At 40.8% G+C, this 15,287-nt stretch overlaps 1 protein-coding gene across 1 annotated transcript in view; it reads right to left on the bottom strand.

Moving 5' to 3' along the window:
* The window catches only part of Sh3bgrl (SH3 domain binding glutamate rich protein like), an 87,733-nt gene extending 80,174 nt beyond the window's left edge, over nucleotides 1-7,559 (bottom strand). Inside the window, exon 1 of the mRNA XM_040744331.1 lies at nucleotides 7,308-7,559. Within this exon, the coding sequence (XP_040600265.1) occupies nucleotides 7,308-7,352 (45 nt within the window). The 5' untranslated portion in view covers nucleotides 7,353-7,559. The remainder of the gene's footprint in view (nucleotides 1-7,307) is intronic.
* Nucleotides 7,560-15,287: the final 7,728 nt, after the last annotated feature.

Genomic DNA, 15,287 nt, shown 5'->3' with positions numbered 1-15,287 from the left:
ATACCAGAGACGACAGTTTCCAAAACCATGCAACTTGATTAAATGCATACTGTTCCAATTTTAACAATGAGAAATATGCCACACTTGTGATGAAACAGCTTCTGAGAGGTGATGATGAAATAAACAGACCAACTTGTCTCATGCAGTAGCTGTTACCTGAGATGAATATTGTCTGGTGCTTAAAAAGTGACGTTTAATTAGTCTTGAGTCGCTGTTGGAAATATCCCAAGCATAAATGTGTGGCCCCAACCCAACGCTGTGATGGGTTCTTATTTCCAGAAGAGCTAAACCAAAGACTATAATTCAAAGACGGGAATCTAAACCCAGAGTTTATAAATCATAAAAATACTGCTTTCCAATTTAGTCATAAAAACCTACCTTTCTTTTTTTAACCATGCTAGTGTATAGCCACAAAATACATGTTTTGGTGGTTGTTCCTATATCTGGGGATTGGGTTGGTATGTTTGGTTTTCTTTATTTTGCTTTTATCCTTTTTTCTTTTCTTTTTTTGACACAGGGCCTGACCCTGGAGCCTAGTCTTGTTGGCTTTACGGACGCTGTAACGATACGCGACACACAATTAAGGAAAATAAGGCTCAGTATTTTATATAGAAAATTACTCACAAGATACCAAACCCCGAGAAGCCCAGCAGATCTCCGCTAGCGACTGGACCGGAAGCCGAACTCCAGGAAAAGAGAGCGAGACTTCCTGTGCGCTGTCTTTTATGCCTTCCCCAGTAACGCCCCTAGCCATGCCCAAAAGTGGGCTTGGCTAGTGACGTAGTTCTGCCTACATACGTATACGTCTTTATGTCCAGCCGTATACGTCTTTAGTCCTGCCTAAAGTGGGTGTGGTTAGCGGTGTGGTAAACCGCCCTTTTATTACCTCATCTGTATGCGCCTCTAGTAAGTCACATGTTTCATGGCGGCATAGACTTCCTCCTACATAGTCTGGCCTCAAACTTTCTATAGTTGAACTTCAGACTTCCAGAGTGCTATGATCATCAGTTTGCACAGACATGCTAGCCGATCAATACGCAGCACAAGCCCCTACAAAAAGGGGTAAAGACTACTTAAAATGCAACCCTATTAAGTTGTAAAAGAAAATGCAGTGCTGGCCTCCCTCTTAGTCTTCTGTCTCTTCGCATCTCATTCTCAAGGACAGGTCACAGTGAGGACACATTTATTTAGTAAGAGGATCTCCCAAGTATGTTTTTATTGTATGTGCACATGTCCATGTATGTGATCTGTATGCATGAATGCAGTCACCTAACAGTGAGTGTTTGGAGGATAACTCTCAGGAGTTGGTTTTCTCCTTCCACCAATATGGTAATTCTAGGACTCAAACTCAGGCCCCATTCTGCTTAGCTTCCTAGATCAGATGAGATCGGATGCATTCAGGGTTGTATGGCCATAGACAGGAAACATATCTCAATGGTGGTGACTTTTGTGCAACTGAAAATGTTTGAAAGTCTATCAGTTATTCTAAGGCAGAATGTATTACAAACTTTTAGTAAAAAGCCATAACCTCATAGGTGAAAAGGATAATGCGAATTTATCTTTGGCATAAAGATTTGTTATTCTGCCAAGGAAGAATAATAACCTTAAGGTCAACACTTCTCTTAGAATGGCCTGCATTAAAGTAGACGTGGTCAGGCTGAAAGTTCTAATTCTTTATGGCTATTCTCAGGTGTGTTTTCCTAAAATATATATTACACAATAAACTATGCATATTTAATATATATGTATGTATTCTTCGAGAAGTTCATATATGCATGCAATGTATTTTTGGTCACATTTGTTTCCTCCCACTCCTTCTAGATTTCACCCACAACCCCACCCCCCACCCAACTTCGTGTCCTCTTTTTCTTCTAATATAACCTGTCAAGTACACTTTACATTGCTCTTTAATGAGTGGGAGTGGACTATCCACTGGAGCATGGTAAACCTGCTGGGGACCTTACCTTTAAAGGCAACTGACCCTCTGCCAGCAACCACCGAAATTATCAGTAGCTCCTCAGGTAAGGGAAGGGGCACATGAATTCCTCTCCCATCCGTGTTAGAATGTTAATTGGCTTGTTCTTGTGCAGGCAAGCACGGTTGCTGACAACTATGTACCTTTATAGAATATGTTTTGCTTTATTGGAATTATCAAAGGTTAAAGTCATATTGTGTTTTATTGGTAAAGTTAAATACATTACAGCGGATCTGTGGGACCTGTTGGCCTTCATCTACCTTGCTACCTACCTAGAGACCTTTAAAATTTACCATTTTTTACTTCTTCCAATCTAGACCAAGATGAGATACGCATACTTTCAAATAAAAAGGGCAGTTCTTTTCTGATGACTGCTTTTGTTAGTATGAGAGACAAAGGTGACATTTAATACTTGGCCAGCCCAGAGGAGTTTTAAACAAAGGAATTCTTTTCTAGCCCAATGCTGTACTTTCTGCATATATGGTTGCTTAAAGGGTTGTAGACTTGCAGAACACAATGAAAATTCAAATAAAACTTTTAAAATACCACACAAATTCAGACTCCATATATTTGAAGTGTTCAGCTCTGTTGGATTTTTGTTGTCCTTGTACTACCTTTTCGTTAGCACGGCTGTTCAAGATTTGGCTGCAGTTCACATACCAGCTACTGTGCCTAGTACTTTCCATACATTATCACATTTAATTTAACTCTTAAAGTAACTGTGAAGTGCTATTATTAGACCCTCTTATGTGTTTGTAGAGACTCTCACTGAGATTCAAGAGATATTAGCTATATATTGATCAAGATCAAAAGAGCTAGAAATGGCAGAGCTGAGGTTCTAATCTATACAGGATGCTGCCTTCAGAACCCTAGCATCGTTGTTTACATATCCTCCATGTGTAGACATTACATAGAAATTTTGATTTATGATTACAAAGACAATTACCTTTGAGGCCAGCCTGGTCTACAGAGCTAATTCCAGGGCTACACGGATAAACCCTGTCTCGAAAAACAAACCAACCATTTAAAGTAGGGAGCGTGGGTTATCCCAGTGGGTAAAAGTGGTAATGCCGTCTAATATATACAAAAATAAAACAGCAAAAAAGTCTGCCACCTAAGATAAAATTACTTAAGAACCACATAACAAAGAACAGTGGCTTGCTGCTCTACGTACCTATTATAAACGAAGAAAATAATATGACTAGTGAGTCGTGATTTGGTGATCAAGACTGTTCAGTTTTTTTCACTTTTTTTTATTATTTGTGAATGCCACCATAGAATTCACCCTAAAGCTAACTTCCTGTTAGTAGTTATAAGGAAAACAGAGAGAGAGTAATCATTGCATATGCTATCCCCAAAATGAAATCCTCAGAAACCACATTATATACTGCAGCCTTCAAGTTTCTGCACCACCACACACAGAATGCATAGAGGATAGAAAATGGAATTCAAATAAGGATCCTGGGGAGTTAAGTGGAGAATTCTCCTAAGCCAACAAAACCTTTCTATCATCATTCTAGCAATTTCAACAAAAGGTCAATGTTGTTTTCTGCAATGTATTAAGTTATGTAGACATAGGATTCAACATACCGTTTTATCCTAAATTTAAATTTGTAAGGCATTGCAATCTAAATTGCTATAGTGTGTGAGTGTACAGTATATATATAGTATATGAGGTATATATGTTGTATACATATATACATATGCTACTACATGTCAACATATCAATAATGGGCACAAGCAATTATAAAAATGAAGGAGTAGAACGCCAGATGTGGCTGCACAACCCTATAGTAGTTCCAGCACTTGGGCTGCTAAGGTAGGAGGATCATGAGTCTGAGTCTTACCTGGGCTATGTGATGAGTCCCTGTCTCAAAAAAATTAGCAGATGTTAAGTGTAACTAGGAAGAGATAAGAAATAAAATAGGAACATGCGGAATTTTCTTTCTGTTGACAGCTGGAAACTGCATTCTTGCCAGATGGTTCCACGAAGAGAAATGAAATTAAGGCCTGAATTGTCATAACTTCACCTAAAAATGTCAGGTTAGACTTTCCAAAATGTGCCTGTGTCTTCTCTACTTTCCTAGCCCTGAGTAAACCACATACCCTACTTACTCACATTCACTTAGACACAGCATCCCTCCTCTACCCTAGCTCCCCATTTTGGTATTCCCACATATGGACATGCCCAGGCAGTTCTTCTCAACCTGCAGGACTTACTCATTCTCCTAACATCTAAGGTCACATTCAAGTTTATGTTGTCATGCCTACTAACTGCTTTGAATCATTGTCAGCAGGTATTTTTTTATGATTACACATAAGTTTAAATTTAAGCAGCTTTTCACTGCATTAGAACTCCATAGTTTAGTAGCTATGTGACACTGGAGAAGTTGCTTAACCTCTTCATATCTGTATTTCCTTTTCTGAAAAATCATAATCATGAGATTATTATCAAATGTAAGGAGTACCTAAAACAACTTAAGCATTCCTATCAAGTTTCCTTTTGTTTTGTTTTTTGAAGATGGTTTCTCTGTGTAGCCCTGGCTGTCCGGGAACTAAACCAGGCTAGCCTTGAACTCACAGATATCTATCTGCCTTCCTGTGCCTCTTGCGTGCTGAGATTAAAGGCGTGCATCATCGGGTCTACCAGCTATCCTTATTGTTGTTACTATCAAGAATTCACTGCAGCCAGGTTGTGATGGCACAAGCCTTTAATCCCAGCCCTTGGGAGGCAGAGAAAGGCAGATGTCTGAGTTTGAGGCCAGCCTGATCTACAGAGTGAGTTCTAGGACACCTAGGGCTACACAGAGAAACTCTGTCCCCAAAACTAACAAACAAACAGAAAGGAATTCACTGCAAAGTCTAACACATTTGATTTTACTTCTAACCTTCAGAAGCAAGTGCTACTCCTGTGTATTGGGGTAGAGATGAGAACACATTTTAAAAGTTGTCTTTTAAATTAGGCTGGAAAGTCTTGGGCTATAGCATTGCTCATTAATGTTGGTCTAGATCACTAGCAGAACAAATAAACCACATAATATTGCTGATCATTATAATATTCAGGAAAAATATGCAAACAGGCTCGGGGCTGGAGAGATGGCTCAGTGGTCAAGAGCACTTATTGCTCTTGCAGAGGACCTGGGTTCAGTTCCCAGCATATACATGGTGGCTCTGAAACATCTGCAACTATAATTCCAAGGGATCCAACACCCTCTTCTGGTCTCCATGAGCATCAGGCATGCACATAGTATATACATATGCAGGCAAAACATTCAATACATACTATCAAAACAAAGCCAATAAACTTAAACACTCATCGGACACATAATAACTTACAGAAATGTATCTTTTCATTTTTTTAGGTTCCATCAGAACATTTGCCTCCAAATTTCTAAATCATTTGTTAAAAGGACAATTCTTTTGCTATCTTAAAGGAAAAATTTGGTATAGCAAACTGAAATTTCCTTTCTCAGATAAATAGCTACCACCCCATTCATGTAAAGTAGTTCTCCTTAAAGATCCTCTCTTCATACTATTTTAGGATTATTTTAAAAATGCAAGATTACAATGAAGCAATCATTTATTTTGGCACTATGAAATTGAAAATTTTGATATTTTCATAAAAAATGGAATTAGTGCAACAATGGACAACTCCTTAGTTATCCATGAAAAAGAACAATAGAAACTAAACACAAATACCATAAATACCTGTCATTTAAAAAATCTCATAAAAGTCTTAATCCCTCCTAGGGCATTTAGAAATTTAAGTCTTAACAAAGAAAGAGGGAGGTGTAACTCTAATACTTGATGAAATTCTTAAAGCAGTTTCTCCTCGAGTTGATTTCTGGAAGAGAAACAGAAGAGAAAGAAAGCAAAGAACAAACAGCAGTGTTGAAACTACATGCCCCCCCACACACTCAAAAAAGCTATGTGCTTGGGAGATTCTATCTAATAAGGAGTAACCAAAGACATAAAGCTAGGCTTTGTAAATGCAGTTACTCTAGTAGATTAATATTCAGTAACCCATGTTTTACTTTGAATTATCAGAATGTTACGTACAGAGGCCAAGAGGCTTCTACAGTAGAGTCCCCAAGAAATAATAAACATTTCTATTTTTTTTCAAACAAAGTATTCAGTAACTCTTAAGAGTAACTTTTCTTATCCTTTAAAATACAATCTAGACACACCCACACATGTTGGCAAGAGACAAAGTTCAAGGTTCGAGGTTCTTGTGATTTCATGTAACCTTCAGTTCTATTCCAGATCCTCTTAAATAAAAATACAAACAACCCAATAACCCAGGATCTCCACCACTCTAAAGCTAAGAAGGAGGGTTCTACATTCCAATTCCTGAGCCCACACATCTGCTCTTGCCACTGTTGGTCTTTATTTTTCCTCCTGGGGTTGCAAGAACAGAGGCTCTTTCATTTAACATGAGTATGCATTCAGCTTTCACCTCAGTTTACCCAGTCCTCTGCAGACATACTAGAAATTGTTATGCTCAGTTAACAATTGGCAAATGAATCAAGAAAATAATATCCTATGAAGAGGCAGCAACTTAGGTGCCACATGTCCTTTTACCAGTCTGAAAGTAGTGGGTTTTAGAGGGACAATCTCTTGAAGGAAAAGAAAAAGTCAAAATAAGAATCAATATGGGGGGCATGTCCCACACTACATTAAATAAAAACACCCACACACACCAAAAAAAGGAAGAAGGGGAAGAAGAAGAAGAAGAAGAAGAAGAAGAAGAAGAAGAAGAAGAAGAAGAAGAAGAAGAAACAAAAATCATTTGTATCATTGTTCCTGACTTTCTATTTTCTTTTAATGTTCTATGCCCTGCCTACATGCTCTCAGAATAATTCCATTACAGTGGTTTCAGAATAATCTCAGTACCTCAAGAGTCTTCCACTCCCTTCCCAGCAGTACCCCATGCTTTACAGAAACGCAGTGCTTCCCCTCAACTCGGTACTTAGAGCATATTTGTAAACTGCCTCACTCTTGATAGCCTGAAAGTCACTGATTTGATTTGATTTGATTTCACCTATCCGTGAAATCCATAAATCTCCTCCCATCTACCTAAACTCGGTAGTTTTCCTTTTCTTTTAGAAACGAAATATGGCACTAATGTCTCAAGGCAAACAAAGCTAACTCCAAGGAAAAAAATGAAATCGACGCAACAAAGGAAGAAAGGAAAGAAGGGGGAGGGTGTAGTGGGCGATGCTTGCGTCTTCTAAGGAGAAGCTTCCAGTGTAACTTCTGCAATTAAACGGTTCTGGGGCAGAGGGGTCTAGTGTGTTGGAAAACAACAAAGGTGGGCTCCCACTCTCCTTACCGCCGTAGAGCCAGAAGAAGATGCAATATATACACGGATCACCATCCTGGAAACAAGAGCTTGTAGTCGGTCGCTGGAGTGTTGAAAAGGGCTGAGAAACAGCTGCAGCAATGCTGGAACAGAGCAAGGGGCCAAACAGAGGTTGGAAGAAGAGGGTGGGGGAAGGTGGAAGGGGAACTGGCCAGAGCCCCGCCTCCACCAGTGGCTGCTTTCAATGAGCTTCCAGCACTGCAGTCCCAGCCCCAAACCCCGGAAGGCTCAGGCTTATTTGCATCATTTCTAAATTGTTTTTTTAAAACACAGGATCTCGAACTGCACCGCGAGATCTGTTAAAACAATTCTTTTTGACTATTCCTTCTCCTGGAACGGGGCGAGGAAGAACTAATATAAGGAGCGGGGGTGGGGATCCCTGAATTGCACTAGGTTAGGATAAAGGACCCTTTCCCTTGTACACCAGAAGTTTTGCGTGTTACTTCCTGCTCAGAAATGTATGCAAATAACATAGTTGAAAGCTAGCTTTGTGTTGAATCCAAAAACTAGTTTAATTTTTTTAAACCGTGTTATCAAAGCCTTGTGTATTTTAAGATGCCTACAAAGAAGTGAGTGATTTTTTTAACCTTAGTTGGTTGCAGGAATTCAGTGAAATGCAGCGCGATGTGGAGGAGGGCTGAAGAGAAGTTTCAAGTTTCCCTAGACCGGAAAGGGCAGAATAGGTTTTCTTTTTGTCTGGGCTTTTGTTCAAATAAGAAACAATCCTTTGGTGGAAATTTGCAGGAGATATAATCAACAACTGTAGAATGACGGAGGAAATTGCAGAGAAAAAAATTAATCAACAACTCTTAGAATGAAGGAGGAAATTGCAGGGAAAAAAATCATCAGAAAATACTTAGAACGAACTTTGTGCCTTGGTGTTTCATACCTGTAATCTCTGCACTTGGGAGGTGAGATTTGATTGCCAGGAATTAGAAACGGGACTATGCTAAAGAGTGAAACTATTAAAAACCAAAAGCAAACAAAAAGACTTCCTACAAATTATCGAGTACAGTAAATTAGTTATCTAGCTGCCATCCTCATCATCAACAACACAGTTACTGTTAATTTTACTTCCCAGAGCACATGACAAGGAAAATTTTTATAACTATAAATCAGAATCATAATCATGATTTCAAAAAAAATCTATAGTTTCTTTCACATTAACGCTGTACAACTTCTCTCTTTTTGGAGTTCTATATTAATTGATTGGACTCTTAAAATAATGGAAAAAAGAAACAGGCCGGGCAGTGGTGGCGCATGCCTTTAATCCCAGCACTCAGAGAAACCCTGTCTCGAAAAAACAAGAAAGAAGAAAGGAAAGAAAGAAAGAAAGAAAGGAAGGAAGGAAGGAAGGAAGGAAGGAAGGAAGGAAGGAAGAGAACAAAGTATTTCTATCTAGTCTATAAACTATTGAATGCAATTAATTATTCCCAGAAAACTGAATAGTGGCATTAGCAGATTATCTGATAGGTCTTGTCTATACCTTAGAGAAATGGAGCTGGACATGTAGCTCCCTTACAGATCACATCAAGGCCCAAGGTTGGATCTCTAGTACTATACACACACACAGAGAAAGACACACACACACACACACACAGAAAGACACACACACACACACACACACAAGTGCGTGCGTGTGTAATAAATGTTATATTCACCTTAGAGAATATGAGTCAATAAATGGTGTTATAAATCAAATCTGCTGTTCCTTAATGATAAGACTTCTGGTTATTTTTAAGGGAAACTGTTAGCAATGCCTCTAAGGTAAGATAATGGATATTATTATATTATCATAATTGTTCTTCACTACATTTACTTGTCCTTAAGATGCATATTCTGGAATGGTCAGCCTAGAATGGTCATTTCTGCTTGATTTGATTTGTCCATTTAGAAACCATCCTAGATCACTCGCTTTTATTATTTGGCTGGAAAGATTACAGTCAGTTTGTACAAACTGGAGCGGATAAGAGTTTTCAAATAACACATGTAATCTATTCCTATAGAAAACCATGACAGCCAATTGTCAATGCATTTCAAAAATTAAAAATAAACTCATACCATGTACAAAAAAATTATAAAATATTGAACACTGTGGCATGTGCCTATAGTCCCTGATACTCAACTAAGAAGATTATTCGTGTTCGGGAGTGCCAAGCCAGCACAGGCAACATAATGAGATCTTGTCTCTCAATTGAGCACAGCCCCAGTACCTAAAGATAATGTCTACTGTGTGACATATCAGCCTTTCCAGGAAGAGGGGGTACAGCAAGGAAGGCGTACAAGTTGAATGTAATGGTAGGGATTTTACATTTTATTTATTATAAAATGCTATTTTGTAAAATTTTACCTACGTAAATAAATTTATGTAATTCTCCCGTGTTAGAAAATATGATTTTGAGTGATTTTATGAGTTTCAGATTTATAGGCATACCAAAAGTTATATAAACAACTGTCTTGGCTAGTTATTTTCCCTGCTTGACCCAAGCTAGCTTTTTCTGGGAAGACGTACCACAAGTGAGAAAATGCCTTCATCAGATTGCCTGTAGTAGTCTGTGGAGACTTTTCTTGATTAATAATTGCTATGGGAAGGCTGAGTCCATTGTGGGCGGTGTCATCCCTGGGATGATGATCACAAGTGCTATAAGAAAGCAGGCTGTGAGAGGCCAACAGGGGACTGATCCACACTCCATGGATGTAGTCTCAGTGAGGTGGCCACAGAAATCACTGGGGCCTTGGGTAGTAGATCAGTGTTTACCATGGTTTATGAATGAACTTTGGGAGCCCACTCCAAATAGGGGGATGCTCTCTCAGCCTGGACACATGGGGAAGGGCCTAGGTCCTGCCCTGGATGAAATGACAGACTTTAGAGATCCCTCAAGGAGGGCCTCACCCTCCCTGGGGAATGATGTGGGGATTGTGTGGGGGGCTGGTGGAGGGACAGGGGAGGAGGGGTGGGAGAGGGAGCTGGGATTGACATGTGAAGCATTCATGCTTCTAATTTAAATAAAAGCATTACAAAAAAGAAAGCAGACTGAACAAGCTATGGGGAGCAAATCAGTAAGCAGCATCCTCCATGGCTTCTGCATCAGCTCCTGCCTAGCAGCATCCTCCATGGCTTCTGCATCAGCTCCTGCCTAGCAGCATCCTCCATGGCTTCTGCATCAGCTCCTGCCTAGCAGCATCCTCCATGGCTTCTGCATCAGCTCCTGCCTAGCAGCATCCTCCATGGCTTCTGCATCAGCTCCTGCCTAGCAGCATCCTCCATGGCTTCTGCATCAGCTCCTGCCTAGCAGCATCCTCCATGGCTTCTGCATCAGCTCCTGCCTAGCAGCATCCTCCATGGCTTCTGCATCAGCTCCTGCCTAGCAGCATCCTCCATGGCTTCTGCATCAGCTCCTGCCTAGCAGCATCCTCCATGGCTTCTGCATCAGCTCCTGCCTAGCAGCATCCTCCATGGCTTCTGCATCAGCTCCTGCCTAGCAGCATCCTCCATGGCTTCTGCATCAGCTCCTGCCTAGCAGCATCCTCCATGGCTTCTGCATCAGCTCCTGCCTAGCAGCATCCTCCATGGCTTCTGCATCAGCTCCTGCCTCCAGGTTCCTGCCTTGAGTTCCTGCCTTGGCTTCCCTCAGTGATGGATTGTGACCTGACAATATAAGATGAAATAAACCCTTTCCTCCCTAAGTTGCTTTTGTTCATAATCTTTATAACAACAATGGAAACCTAAGACAACACTTCTCTATTATTGAGCATATTGCTTGTTTTCAATTATTCTGTAATGCTATAGTGCATATCTCTAAATGTTTATCTGAATCTCTAAGAATTTCTTAGGAATGTTACAGTGATATGGCTCAGCAGGTAAAAAAAAAACCCTCACTCCAGGTAAACGTTTGCTCCTGGAACCCACAAGGGAAGGAGAGAACGGATTCCGAAAAATCGTCCTTTGATCTCTGCATATACACCATAGCACATGTGTGACCATGCAGACATGACTACCCCTCACACACACACGTCATGCACATCATTCACACACAATAATAATAATAATAATAATAATAATAATTTTACAAATTAATTATTTAATGAAGAATTTTAGCAAACTGAATAGACACTAGAGATTACAGTTACAATGATATATAATGTAAGCCTAGTATCAACAGTGACTGGGATGGAAAAAGACTATTAATTGAAGAACTAGCTAATGTTACCCTAGTAATGATGATTACATTTTTGGGTTGCAGAGAATAGTCTGAATACAATCCTTTTATATTTTTATTTGTATTAATGTGTGTGTGTGTGTGTGCGCACGCGCGTGCGAGTGCATGCCTGTGTAAGTGTGTTTGTGACTTGTGGCCTGCACTCACAGGAGGTCTTAGAAGAAACGGTGGGAGTCAGTTCTCTCCTGCCACACTGTGTGATCCAGGAATCAAACTTAGGTCAGAAAGTCTACCTTCAAGGGTGGAGGCATAAGACCTCCTGTATGAGCAGGACAGAGGGAGGTGGTCAGGGGTTATTTAGAGTTTCTTCTACCAAGGAGGTTAAATGTTTGGACTGAGTAGGAAAATAGCATTTTCTAGGATGAGCAATATGGCTCAGCGTGTAAAGGGGTTTGTTACCAAGACTGATGACCTGGGTTTGATTCATGGGATTCACATGGTGGAAGAACAGAACCCCAACCTCCACTCCCATGGCAAGGCATGGCATGGCATGGGTGTGTCCTTTCATGCACATACATGCACATATACACACAGGGATAGGGACAGAGAGACACAGAGACTCAATAAATAAGCAAGTAAATCTAAATAAGAGAAAAGGTTTTCTTTTTCTCTGGGTTTGTGTGTAAAGGTGAATCTCCCTGGAATTTCTAATCCTGAGCAGAATATGAAAGTATATAAACAGCCTCTGCTTGAAAAGGAAGACATGCTCTCCTGAAGGGTCAGTCAGTTCAGACAAGGGAATGGGAAGTACACCCAGGGAAAAGATCAAATTAGAAGGAGAGTCATCTCATTATGAAGTGGGCTCTCAAGTGAGTAGAGAGAAGACTTTTTAATAAGAGTGATAGAGTGGAATTGGAACACGAGATGGACTCTCTGGATAGAGGCTTCCTCTAGTCCTCACCCTAGGTCAACTTAGCAAATCACATCCTGCAGAGGAGACTGAGCTTCTTCTCTATGGAGCCCTACGTCAGGAGCGAGTTCTTCAGCCTTGATGCTTTTAAAATTCAGTGTATTCCCTACAAACACATTCTGTACCCGCTAAGTCCACCCTGGATGGTGAGACCAGTGAAACTGTCTCAGTGCACACACAATTGCTCCAACAATCCAGAACAGGCAGCTTAAAGAACATGCTTTGGAGAATGCTATGCTCATGACCATTGCCACCTGAGGATCTACTCCAGCAAATGGAATTTAGAGTCATCTTGTCAGGCCAGAGGACATTTTTAACAGGTCTTACCCTGTATGTGTCTCCTCCCACAAACATCCCCTGATTTACCTTATTAAGACATTCTCCACTTTTCTGACATAGGGTTTGGTATTTCTCTACTCTCGATTCCGTTTGCATGTTTTGATTACATAGAACAGTCTGAATGCAGTCTTCTTCCCTGGGTGTACTTCCCATTCCATTGTCTGAACTGACTGTCCCTTCAGGAGAGCATGTCTTCCTTTTCAAGCAGAGACCGTTTATATACTTCCACAACCTACTCAGTATTAGAAATTCCAGGGAAATTCATCTTTACACACAAACCCTGAGAAAAAAATCTTTTCTCTTATTTAATGATTTACTTGCTTGTTTATTGAGCGTCTGTGTCTCTCTGTCTCTATGTCTCTGTCTCTGTGTCTCTCTGCCCCTGTCTGTCTCTCCCCCTCTCCCTGCCGTGTGTGTGTGTGTGTGTGTGTGTGTGTGTGTGTGTGTGTACGCGCCCATATGTGTGCATGTAAGCACACACCCACACCATGCCTTGCCATGGGAGTGGAGGTTGGGGTTCTGTTCTTCCACCATGTGAATCCCATGAATCAAACCCAGGTCATCAGTCTTGGTAACAAACCCCTTTACACACTGAGTCATCTTGTTCTTCCTGGAAAATGTTATTTTCTTACTCAGTCCAAACATTTGACCTCTTTGGCAGAAGAAGCTGTAAATAACCTCTGATCTCCTTATGACTACAGCTGTTTTCTCTTCCTTCCTTCCTTCCTTCCTTTCTTTTCTGTGTGTCTCTCTGATTCTCCCTTCCTCTCTCCCTTCCTTCCTTCCTTCCTTTCTTCCTCCCTCCCTTCCTCCCTCCCTCCCTTCCTCCCTGCCTCCTTCCTTCTTTTTAATTCTTTTTTTAAAATTACTTTGATAGAGCTGGAGAGATGGCTCAGCATTAAGAGCATTGACTGTTTTTCCAGAGGACATAGGTTCAATTCCCAGCTCACAACATTCTGTAATTCCAGGTGCAGGGGGGTCTGATGCCCTCTTCTGGACGCCATTGAACACTGCATGTCGCTGGTGCCCAAAGGTGCATGCAAAACATCCAGACACATGAAATAATAATAATAATGAATAATAATATCTCAAAAATATTTTGACAGAAGCCTGGACTACATAGGGAAGGGAGTTTGTTTTAGAGTTATTTTGGGTGTATGTATATGAGTGGTTTTTTCTTGTTTTTTTTTTTTGAGACAGGGTTTCTCTGTATTGTTTTGGAGGCTGTCCTGGAACTCGCTCTGTAGACCAGGATGGCCTCGAACTCACAGAGATCCACCTGCCTCTGCCTCCCGAGTGCTGGTATTAGAGGCGTGTGCCCGGTACATGAGTGTTTTACCTGCCTACCTGCCTGTTTGCTCATATGTACACTACCTGCATGTCAGATGCCTTCAGAGCCCAGAAGAAGGCATCTGATGCTCTGGAACTGGAGTCACAGACTGTTGGGAGCCAAGTGGATGCTGGGAATTGAACCTGGGTCTTCTGCAATAGCAGCCAGTGCTCTTAATCACTGGGCCAACACTATAGTACATATTCTCTAGAAGGGATGCACTTTCCTGGGCCCCACAGCCACCAGACATGAACATAAATGCATAGACATAAGTGCAGGCAAAACAGTGATACACATTTAAAATCAATAATTTAAAATATACTTATATTTATTCTTTGAGAATTCTATATATGAACACAGTGTATTTTGATCACGTCCACCCACTAATCTCCCTCGCAACTCCTTACAAATCCTCCCCTCCACATTCCTTCTCACCTTTCCGTCTTCTCTTTTTCAACCCATCCAGTCTACTTAGTACTCCTCCTATGTGGAGCGGCAGGGCTGCCCATTGGAGCACAGGGATCCTATTAGAGGTCACAGTCTTGAAGAAAATTTGTCCTCAGTTGCTTTGTTTTGTTTTGAAATCCAGGTAACCCAGTTCTTCCTTGTCTAGGTCTTCAACATTTTTATCTCTATTACACTTTGACTTATTTTGTGTGTGCATTATGTGAGCGTGCAACAACTCACCGGAGTCGGTTCTCTCCTTGTATCCTGTGGCTTCTGGGGACGGAACTCATGTGTGCCTTGACCTGCTGAGCCATGACCACCCGCCACCACTCTGATATTTTTGTGTGTTTAGTTTGATAAAGGTTTTCAATATGGAGTTCTGAGTGGCCTGGAGATGTGAGGACCATGTTGTCAGCTGTCACCAAACTCACAGAAATTTGCTGACTTCTGCTTCCAAAGTGCTGAAACTGAAGGTGTGTACCACCACGCCTACTTCCTCTTTGATATTTTAAAGAAGATTTTTAAAGATTTGCTTTAATATTTGGAATTGATTTTAGCAAATGGTGTTCTAACATGTGGGAACCAGGAAATTAGAAAGAAGCCATTGGGGCATGGGAACCGTAACACATGTGTGACGCATAATGCAAGTAGCATGAAGGAGCAAGAGGAATATTGGAGAAGAAGGTTTAATGGAATGCAAAAGA

This window comes from Mesocricetus auratus, unplaced genomic scaffold (assembly GCF_017639785.1).
Source record: "Mesocricetus auratus isolate SY011 unplaced genomic scaffold, BCM_Maur_2.0 Super-Scaffold_100003, whole genome shotgun sequence".
Taxonomy (NCBI): Eukaryota; Metazoa; Chordata; class Mammalia; order Rodentia; family Cricetidae; genus Mesocricetus; species Mesocricetus auratus.
Note: the sequence above shows the minus strand (reverse complement) of the source record. Positions and strands in the feature narration are given on the sequence as shown.